The following is an 11,066-nucleotide window of genomic DNA, read 5'->3' on the forward strand; positions in this document are numbered from 1 at the left end:
CCATAAATACATTGACACTTATGACCCTCCTACATAATTATTAACTCTGAGTTGCTGCAAGAGTGACTTTGGCCACATAATTGTAGTGTTTTCTCTATTGGTGTGGTAGCAGTGTCAGAAAACTGAAGTGCTGTTACTGCTGCCATTATGGATGACAAGACAGAGAAGCTCAACCTGAAGCGGGAAGTAGGCCTGGTGGGAGCTGTGTCCCTAATTGGAGGGACAATGATTGGATCTGGGATCTTCATGTCCCCACAAACAGTGCTCACCACTATCGGCAGCCCAGGGGCCAGTTTGGTGGTCTGGGCATGCTGTGGTTTTCTGGTGATATTGGTGTCTTTCTGCTACGTTGAGCTGGGGACTGTCATAAGAGAATCCGGGGGAGAGTACATCTACATCCTCAGGACTGCCGGTCCAGTTGTTGCCTTTGTGTTAATCTTCACATCCGTTTTATTTGTGAGACCTGCTGGTGTTGCTGGTATTGCACTGAGTTTTGCGCAGTATGTCGTGGCTCCTTTCTACTCAGACTGCCCTCCTCCTGTGCTGCTGGTGAAGTGCGTGGCTGCAGCTGCAATTCTAGTGCTGGCCACTGTGAACTGTCTAAACGTACGATTTTCAATGTCAGTCCAAGTGTTTTTTATGGTGGCCAAGGTTCTGGCTCTGGCATTCATCATAATAGGAGGTGTGGTGATGCTTATCAAAGGTCACACTGAAAACTTTGAGGACTCTTTTCAGAACACAAATGTAGGCATCAATCCAATTGGTATTGCATTCTACCAGGGACTGTGGTCCTATGATGGCTGGAACAACCTGAATTATGTGACTGAAGAGTTAAAGCGTCCAGAGGTAAGTTAAAGAAGATACACTATATTACCAAAAGTATTGGCTCACCTGCCTTTAGACCCATATGAACTTTAGTGACATCCCATTCTTAATCCATAGGGTTTAATATGACGTCGGCCCACCCTTTGCAGCTATAACAGCTCCAACTCTTCTGGGAAGGCTTTCCACGAGGTTTAGGAGTGTGTTTATGAAATACATAATACACAGTGCTCGCAGTCTTCGCTGTAATTCATCCCAAAGGTGTGCTATCGAGTTGAGGTCAGGACTCTGTTCAGGCCAGTCAAGTTCTTCCACACCAAACTCACTCATCCATGTCTTTATGGACATTGTTTTGTGCACCCGAATTCATTTATTTGGATGGGTGAGCGAATACTTTTGGCAATATAGTGTAAGTGTACTGAAGAATTTGTTGACGCTCAACACTCCAATAGCTCCCCACCATCACTATAAAAAGTAATCCATGTTTTAGTTGAACGAGAAGCCCAGTCCATTCTGATTAGAAAAGCATATGCGACACGTGTGTAACGTCGTGACACCACTCAAGGTAGAGTTCAGTTGGTTCAATAAAAGGTGGGATCAAACTACTTTATTAACCACCCACATGACTTTATACAGTACAGTGTATGTCACATGGGGTGGTACTGAAAGCATTATCAAACAAAAAAAACCAAAACAAAAAAAAGGCCTGGGTACCAACCAAACCTGACAACTCAATACATGTAGGAAGAAAATAGAGACACCCCCATGTGGGTGCCCCACCTTAACAAAGGAGTCATCAAACAAGTTGATCAGATATAAGATGCCAAATAAGTTTTTCTGACTGGGCTCAGAGAAGTGGTTTGAGGAACTTCCAGAAGGAGTTTGAAGGAGTTGCTTATTTCATTAAACGGAGCTGCTTGACATGGTTTGAATGGCACCTCCAAACAAGTGTCTCAAACATGTAAAAGAACAAAGATTCTCCCAAAACAACAAGGCAATGATCCAGTGTAAAGCTCTCAGCTTTAGTTAAAAACTATCATCTGGAGCAGTGTGAAATCAGGAAACCTCAGCAAATAAATACCAGGTGCAGAAGCTGCATCAGGATTGCGTCAGTCGAGTTAATGTTGTGACTGGCCTCCACAACTTGTTGACGTGTTCTATTGTGGAAGCAGAGGAAGCCAGTCACATCATCTGCACAATTCACACAGTCAATTAGAAAAATTTTAATCATGTGAGGTTATGTTGATCATACGACATCTACAACACAGAACTACACATTCATTCACAGACAACACATATGCATTTATTGCCCCTTTTTAGAAATGAATGAATATAGCAATAAATACACAAGAAAGAATTTATCTGTTTGGGACTCAAGGTTGGAATTCTTTGCACAGAGGTGTGTGCCATGTATGGGTGGCAGTCAAACCATGAATAAGCAAGTATGTATTTCTACTGTAGCTTGGCTACAATCCAGAACTAAAGACTTGGACTGAGACTGGTGACAAAGGAAAGGGAAGAAAAAAATATTTAGAAGAGATATGCATTAAATATATCTACTGTATTCATAACTTAGCATTTTTATTTTAATTTTCTAATGAGAAAATTATTTAAAGCTAGTGATTTAAATTCCCATACATATCCATTTACTCCCCTTTAAAATGACAGGCCAAACACATTTAGCAGCATTTAGCATTCAGAGGATGCATCACATTTTTCTAAGGAGTATGTCAGGTCAGTTGTGAGAATATTCTACATGGAGGAGCGTGAGAAGTAAAATCAAATATGGTGTGTTTTCAGTTTCCAATATAGATAGTGTTTAAACTTATTAATGTCAGCCAGACCAATAACCACTGAACAATAGATTTGTTAAACAAACAGCAGTATTTGTGTTCATACATTCATTTGCACCATATCCCTACTTTTCCTACTAAATTACACCAACCCTTATAAATGTACCTGTTTTACCAATGATTTGAAAACACACTTGTAAATATCAAATTTTCTTTACTACAAAAATAAACATGTTTTCATGTTAGAGTGCAGCTGGCTGCAAAGGTCATAGAAAGAAAGGAAAAAAAGTCCAAGCCACACCTCGGTTAGTGGCTTTTGATAGATGATATCATCTGCATTTGTGAAAACTGCTCCTACATAGCCCAGGGGTTAGCAGTTAATCTGTAACCCGTATTATAAAGGGAATGCATTTAACTTAACAATCTCACGGAGTTGTCAAAAAATGGAGGGCGGCAAACAGGGTCTCAATCTGAAGAGAGAAGTGGGAATAATAGGAGCTGTGTCATTCATTGCTGGGAGCATGATAGGATCTGGGATCTTCATGTCTCCCCAGTTTGTGCTCTCCACAATTGGAAGCCCTGGAGCTAGCCTTATTATATGGGCCCTCTGTGGGGTGATAGCCATGCTGGGGGGTCTCTGCTATGCTGAACTGGGCACAGTCATTCCAGAGTCTGGAGCAGAGTATATCTACATGCTGCGGACAGCTGGGAAAGTGGTGGCCTTCATGTTTATGTTCAGCTTCATTCTCGTCATGAGACCTGCCAGTGCCACAGGAATTGCCCTGAGCTTTGCTGAATATGTTGTGGCTCCATTTTACGAAGGGTGCAACCCACCACAACTGGTGGTGAAATGCGTGGCTGCCGGAGTTATCATGTTGCTGGTCCTGGTTAACTGCTTGAGTGTCCGCTGGGCCACCGCAATCCAAATAGTTTCCATGGCCGTTAAAGTGCTGGCACTGGCCACAATTGTTCTGGCAGGCATTGTGATGCTTTTCCAAGGCAACACTCAGAACTTTGATAACTCATTTGAAGGAACAAACCTAGGTGTCAGCTCTATTGGAATTTCTCTTTATCAAGGCTTGTGGTCCTATGATGGCTGGAATACTTTGAACTTTTTAACTGAGGAACTGAAACATCCAGAAGTAAGACAATCAATGTTTTCTTTTCATAAATAATAAATTTAGAAGTATTTTGTTAGCGGCTATTAAACTCTGTGAATATTTACAGCCAAGATAAAAAGTTTGATACAGTTTGCAATTTCTTGGTTTTCTGCATAAATTGGTCATAAAATGTGACCTGATCTTCAGGAAAGTCAGGAATATCAACCAAAAATATTTACAATCAAACCATCATGATTTTGGTTTGAAAGTGATGGTGGAAAAAGCAACAACAGTGTTTTATTATCTGGTTGAGCTACCTTTGGCAGCATTAACCTGTAGCACTTACTGTAGCTGGATTAGACCTGATTAATGTCCAGGAGGAATTTTGCACCATTCTTCCATACAGAAAAGCTTCAGCTCAGCTGTATTCTTAGGACCTCTGGTGTGAATGGCTCTCCTGAGGTAATTCCACAAAATCTCTGTTGGGTTATGGTCTGGTGTCTGACTTGGCATCTCCAAAAGTCAGACTTTGTGTTTCTGAAGCCATTATGTAGTAGATTTACTGTAGTAGATTTTTAACTTCATAGTCCTGCTGCATCACACCTTTTTTTTCTGACCCTCAGCTGAGAAGACAGGCAATGTGATAACTTGATAAACTTGGGAAACTACAGGCATGTTGCATTGTTATTTTTGGAGAGTAATGGATAATTCATGGTATCCTGCCATTGCTTCCATGCTTGTTCAATGTTTTAAATGTGGTTGACTCGTGAACAGAGATCTTATCAAACTCCATGAATCCATCAAGTCTTTTATTGTAGGTTTTTTTTTTTTTTTTTTTACCTTATTAAGCATTTTGTGTTGTACCTTTGGAATAATCTAGGCTGGGTGCCCATTTTTGGACAGTAGCCACTCAATCAAATCATCTCCATTTATAGATAGTATCTCTAATTGTGGACTGATGAATATTTAAAGTATTTGAAATTACTCTGTAACCATTTCCAGCTACATGCAAATGAACATCTCTTAATCTTGGGGTCTTTTTATGACACTGGGTGTTTTTATACATCAAAGTAGTTTTAAACCTCACTTTCATTTATGTTTCATTGATCTGACTCCAGCTGACTTTTAGTGAAATCACAATGCTAGTGTCACCATTAGTTTTTCCACCATCACTTTGTTTTTAACAAGTGTGTTCAATATAGACTATGACGGTGTTTTATCATGTTAGATATATTTGTTTGTTGATATTTGTGACTCTGATCAAATCTCATATCATGATCATTTTATGCAGGAACCAGGAAACTGTTACTTTTTTATGTTATAGAATTATGCACTCTACTAAGACTGCAGATATACTTTACAATTACAATTCTAATGTCTTCTCCCACTTCATTTAACCTGTTTGGTTCAGAAGTAAATAAATGACACAACATGGAAGTGCGAGATAAGCAATACCATGATAAGATAAGATAAAGCAGTGCAGTGTATTCATGTGGGGACCTGGTGGTTCAGTGGTAGAGCATTTGGTTGGGATGTAGAAGGCCGTGGGCTCGAAGCAAGTCTGTTGACACAGGCTCTCTCTGGACTTCCAGCCATGTCTGAAGCACTGTACCACACTGAATCTCTAGGCTTCTTGTCTATGTCACTGTAACAACTTGGAATTATGTCATAAGAACTAAGAGACCAGAGGTGAGACTGTAACAATCTAAATAGTGCTTTGTGGTTGCATGAGCCACTAATAGCATGTTCTTCAAATGCACCAGTCCTTTAGTCACCTAAGATTTTGGCATTTGCATGTCTGCGGTCCATATAAAAGTATAGCAAGAAATGGCCGTTAAAAGATGCCTAATAGATTTGTTTTGGTAGGAAAAGCAGGTCAGTCACAAGATTTTCTTAGCTGTGATGTAAATAATTTTCAAATTAATTGTAACTTTAAAACAACTAGGTTGACCAAAGTGCTGTACAGGTTAAAAACATAAATTAAGATGGAATTAACACAGCACAGAACTATACAATAGCATAAAACGTATAGTATAAAACAGATAACAATAAATCATGGACAGAATAAAATAACGGACAGATAAAATAGTATCAACAACTCAGCCTGTGTCAAAGGCCAATGAAAACATGTGGGTGTTAAGAAGGGATTTAAAAACAGGCAAGGGTGAGGCCTGTCTAATGTGCAAGGTCAACTCGTTCCACAGTTTTTGAGCAGCCACTGCAAAAGCTCTGTCTCCTCTGAGCTTACGTTCAGTTTTTGGTACATTCAGGAGCCGCAGGTCAGCTGGCTTAAACATTTGAAAGAAACTAGACTTAAAAACAGATCGCATCTGTTTTAGATAATAAGTATACAATATACATATACATTTTGACCCTTCTCCATGTAGAAGTAAAATCGAATATGGTGTGTTTTCAGTTTCCAATATAGATAGTGTTTAAACTTATTAATGTCAGCCAGACCAATAACCACTGAACAATAGATTTGTTAAACAAACAGCAGTATTTGTGTTCATACATTCATTTGCACCATATCCCTACTTTTCCTACTAAATTACACCAACCCTTATAAATGTACCTGTTTTACCAATGATTTGAAAACACACTTGTAAATATCAAATTTTCTTTACTACAAAAATAAACATGTTTTCATGTTAGAGTGCAGCTGGCTGTAAAGGTCATAGAAAGAAAGAAAAAAAGTCCAAGCCACACCTCGGTTAGTGGCTTTTGATAGATAATATCATCTGCATTTGTGAAAACTGCTCCTACATAGCCCAGGGGTTAGCAGTTAATCTGTAACCTGTATTATAAAGGGAATTTATTTAACTTAACAATCTCACGGAGTTGTCAAAAAATGGAGGGCAGCAAACAGGGTCTCAAACTGTAGAGAGAAGTGGGAATAATAGGAGCTTTGTCTTTTGTTGCTGGGACCATGATAGGATCTGGGATCTTCATGTCTCCCCAGTATGTGCTCCATTACTGGCAGCCCCAGAGCTAGCTTTACTATATGGGCTTTCTCTGGGGTGGTGTCCATCCTGGGGTGTCTCTGCTATGCTGAACTAGGCACAGTCATTCCAGAGCCTGGAGCAGAGTATATCTACATGCTGCTGACAGCTGGAAAAGTGGTGGCCTTCATGTTCGTCTTGCACTTTATCACTGTCTTGGTACCTTCCAGTGTCGCAGTGATTGCTTTGACCCTGGCTGAAAATGTCGTGGCTCCGTTTTATGCAGGCTGCACGCCACCACTTCTAATGGTCAAATGCGTGGCTGCAGGGAGTATTCTTGTCCTGACCATAGTTACCTTTCTGAGCGTCCGCTTAGGCACCATTATCCAAGTGGTGTGAATAGTAGCCAAAGTGTTGGCATTTGCAGTGATTGCACTGGGAAGCATTGTGATGCTTTTCCAGGGCAACACTCAGAACTTTGATAGTTCATTTGAGGGAACTATACTTTGGTGTTAACTCCACTGTCATTGCTTTATATCAAGGCTTCTGGTCCTGTAGTGGCTGGAACTGTCCATAATTGTACATATTGAGTTTGAACTGATTGATCCAAACATAAAAATGTCTTTTTTTTGTCTTAGGTCAATCTTCCAAGGGCGGTTGTGATAGCCATTTCCCTAGTGACTGGCTTGTATCTGCTGGTAAACGTGAGCTACCTGACAGTTATGACACCTAAAGAGCTGATGTCTTCCAGTGCAGTAGCAGTAACATGGGGGTAAGGCAGGTCCTGATGCTGATGTCACTGATTGAGAATAGTTTAACTAGTTGTTTCTGGTGTTATTAAATGCCAAATGACCTTTAATTTAATTTGTAAAAGTTAACTGATCAGGTGGCTGGAAAGGATGCTGTTGTAGCTTAAGCCTTTCTCTACAGGAATAAGATGTTAGGAAGTTGGGGATGGATCATGTCTGTGGCTGCAGCATTGTCTGCTTTTGGTTCACTGAACGGGACGTTCTTCAGCGGAGGCCGTGTGTGCTTTGTTGCTGCCAGAGAAGGACACATGGTGAGGTTTTCAAAATTTACAAAATAAAAGTGTAGGATTGTTAAATATAATAATATAGGTTGTCACAGAGTTTAACCAAGTTTTGTGTTCATAGCCAGATATTCTGGCCATGGCTCATGTCCACAGACTGACTCCATCTCCAGCACTGATCTTCACCACTGTTGTCTCTCTAGTGGTGTTAATCCCTGGAGATTTCCAGAGTATTGTCAACTTCTTCAGGTGAAGCAGGGTCTGCATTTCTCCTTAATGCTTTCAGAAAAAATGCAATGTTTGTGTGTAAGATTTTCTCATTATGTTCATGTCATTAGTTTCACTGCCTGGTTTTTTTATGCCATCACCCTGGCTGGACTCCTCTATCTCAAGACCAAGAAGCCGGAGCTACCGAGGCCATACAAGGTCAGTGTCACACTTTTATGATTTGCTTAATCGTACACGAGAATCACAGCTTGTTGTCCTGCTTGTCTCCTCCTTTCTTCATAGGTTCCCATTATACTCCCCATCCTGGTCCTCCTTGCAGCAATATTCCTAGTTTTGGCCCCCATTGTTGACGATCCGCAGATTGAATACCTCTATGTAACATTATTTATGTTTAGTGGTGTCCTAATCTACATACCCTTCATCCATTACAAGTTCTGCCCAGGCCTACTGACAAAATTGACAGTGCTTCTGCAGCTATTTTTAGAGGTGGCTCCTGCACAGAAAAATCTGTGATTTCCACTGTGTAAATCATCTAAAATAGAACATCTACAACCACAACCTGTTTGGAAAATTAGCTCCAACAAGCATTATTAAGTTTGCCTTTATAAATCACTGTCTTTAAATTCTGTGACATGTTTGTCATTTTGCAAAAATGCACTTAGTATTTCTTCTTAGTCAAATCACTCAATGCATGAAATTATTTTAGCAAATGTTGCCTGTGCAGCAGTCCAGTATGTGTACATGCACAGATAAGGATGTATTTGTATTGTTCAGTTAATTTGCAAAAGTTTACAGAGCAGATATCTATAAAAATTGACTTGTTTTTTTACTTATTTAATAATACGGCGAGTACAAAGACCTCATAGTTTAATACACAATTTTGAGTAACACACTACATATTGATTTGAGGTTATCAAAGGGAGCTGTCTTTAACTTTTCTGTTCCTGCCCAATACAGAACACAGAACACTGAACACTGCCTTTACTGTCCTCCAAACACCTGTATTGTTGCCACACTGTGAAAAAGCACCGCTAACTAAATGCTGTCCTTTTAAGCTGCAGCTCTTTTGATTGAAGCAGTGGATTTCTTTTTTCAACATTGCAGCTCCACCAAGTGCATGCATCACAAAATGAGTGCATTGTTTGTGCGCTCACTATTTAAATATAAATGTGTTAAAGCTACACACAGATGTATGTGACTTGTTAATTTAATAAAATGATGCATAATCAATTGTGTCTTAAGAAACGACGTTCTTCTTTTCCTTTCAGATGTTCTGTTTCAGGGGTCTCCACAGTGAATCATGTGCTTCCATGTAACCCTGTCCTCTGCATCCTCTTCTCTTACACCAACTAACTTCATGTCCTCTCTCACTACATCCATAAATCTCTTCTTTGGTCTTCCTCTAGACCTCCTGCCTGGCAGCTCCAACCTCAGCATCCTTCTACCGATATATTCAGAGTTTCTCCTCTGAACCACCTCAATCTGGCCTCTGACTTTATCTCCAAAACATCTAACATGAGCTGTCCCTCTGATGTCCTCATTCCTGATCCTGTCCATCCTCGTCACTCCCAAACAGAACCTCAACATCTTAAGCTCTGCTACCTCCAGCTCTGCCTCCTGTCTTTTCTTCAGTGCCACTGTCTCTAAGCCCAACAACATCTCTGGTCTCACCACCGTCTTGAACACCTTTTCTTTCATCTTCGCTGATACTCTTTTATCACACAACACACCTGACACTTTTCTCCACCCGTTCCAACCTGCCTGTACTCGCCTCTTCACCTCTTTTCCAAACTCTCCATTGCTCTGAACTGTTGACCCTAAGTACTTAAAGTCCTGAACCTCCTTCACCTCTGCTCCCTGTAACGTCACCGTTCCACCTGGGTCCCTCTCATTGACACACATGTATTCTGTCTTACTGCGGCTAAGTTTCATTCTTCTGTTTTCCAGAGCAGACCTCCACCTATCTAGATTTTCCTCCACCTGCTCCCTGCTCTCACTACAATCAAATTGTCATCTGCAAGGACTCAATAACGTAAGCTTCAACAGCTGAGATGGGAAAGACTGTACATACAATAACTGCAGCCAAGGTTCTTTACTACTTATAGCATCTCAGTCTAATTGTCAAAAAGCTCAGTTTGGTCTCTTCAGACCTTAGAAACATCTTCTACTTGACTGTAAAATATTCTACACAACTTCAATTTGATCCCTTTTTTCTCTTTGCTACTATTTTATAAAGCTTTGACTCCTGTAGAACCCAGTCAAAATGTCCATCTCAGCTGCTGAAGCTCCAAAGTCACACAACATACACATCGGCAATACACGTGTCTTCATTTTATGTATTTCAATAATTTCGATTTTAATAGTTAGTTTTTTTATTTACATCTGCTGTGAAACTGCGAAGGGTCACTCCTCCCACAGTCCAAAAACATGCATGTTAGGTTAATCTACTCTTTAGGCTGGTGAATGTGTGAATGTGAGTGTGAATCTTTGTCTGTCTGTGCATGTCTCTCTCTGTGTTGGCCCGACCAAAATAGGATAAGGGGTTACAGATAATGGATGGATGGAAATATAAAATCACAAGAGACAAGGCTGAAAACATATTATCGTTGGAGAAGTAACTTCCACAACACTGATACCTATTATCAGTGTTGCGTGGGCCACAAGGATATGAGGCTGTGGCCTTCTGCATCCCAACCTGATGAGCTACCCACTAAGCCACCAGGCTGATACATATTGCTGATTATTGTTCATTAAAAGTAACTGGTTGCTATATTACCTCCCGAGCCAGCAAAACATCTTTTTAGTTACTTTTGCAAATGTTCCTCTAAACTAATATGTGGTCTAACATAAAGTAAAAATATGAAGAACCAGTTCACAAACTACTTGTCAAATATTAGCTACATATCTCATCTGCTTTTCATGACTGGTTAGTCATATAATATCAACTCCAATGCCACTGGTGTAATTGACTTTTCTTAAAAAAAAGAATAGGTGGTATATCATGAAATTAAACACAACTTTAGTTATAAATATAGTGGAGTAAAAAGTATAGACATTTTCATGCCAACATGAGCAGCACTACAGACTCATAAAGCTGCTACTATGGCTGCAGTCATATTAGGTAATACTAATAACTAAGACTCAGAGGGTG

General features: G+C 40.1%; 1 protein-coding gene across 2 annotated transcripts; it reads left to right on the plus strand.

Moving 5' to 3' along the window:
- Positions 1-67: 67 nt before the first annotated feature.
- Positions 68-9,145, plus strand: zmp:0000001267 (b(0,+)-type amino acid transporter 1). 2 transcript variants are annotated; one of them, XM_067479884.1, is made up of 6 exons: positions 68-846; positions 7,296-7,429; positions 7,588-7,717; positions 7,812-7,936; positions 8,026-8,113; positions 8,198-9,145. In XM_067479884.1, the coding sequence occupies exons 1-6, from the start codon at positions 148-150 to the stop codon at positions 8,426-8,428; spliced, it is 1,407 nt and encodes a 468-aa protein (XP_067335985.1). In that variant the 5' UTR covers positions 68-147; the 3' UTR covers positions 8,429-9,145. The 2 variants fall into 2 exon arrangements, with proteins under 2 accessions (XP_067335985.1, XP_067335986.1); XM_067479885.1 differs by lacking the exon at positions 68-846 and adding an exon at positions 2,923-3,757.
- Positions 9,146-11,066: the final 1,921 nt, after the last annotated feature.

The sequence above is a fragment of the Channa argus genome, chromosome 16, assembly GCF_033026475.1.
Source record: "Channa argus isolate prfri chromosome 16, Channa argus male v1.0, whole genome shotgun sequence".
NCBI lineage: Eukaryota > Metazoa > Chordata > Actinopteri > Anabantiformes > Channidae > Channa > Channa argus.

Bases quoted from the DNA above. Each gene is read 5' to 3' on its own strand.
- zmp:0000001267 (XM_067479884.1), top strand. From the start codon at position 148: ATGGATGACAAGACAGAGAAGCTCAACCTGAAGCGGGAAGTAGGCCTG. The intron at 847-7,295 runs GTAAGTTAAAGA...TTTTTGTCTTAG, and splicing joins AAGAGTTAAAGCGTCCAGAG to GTCAATCTTCCAAGGGCGGT. The intron at 7,430-7,587 runs GTAAGGCAGGTC...CTTTCTCTACAG, and splicing joins GCAGTAGCAGTAACATGGGG to GAATAAGATGTTAGGAAGTT.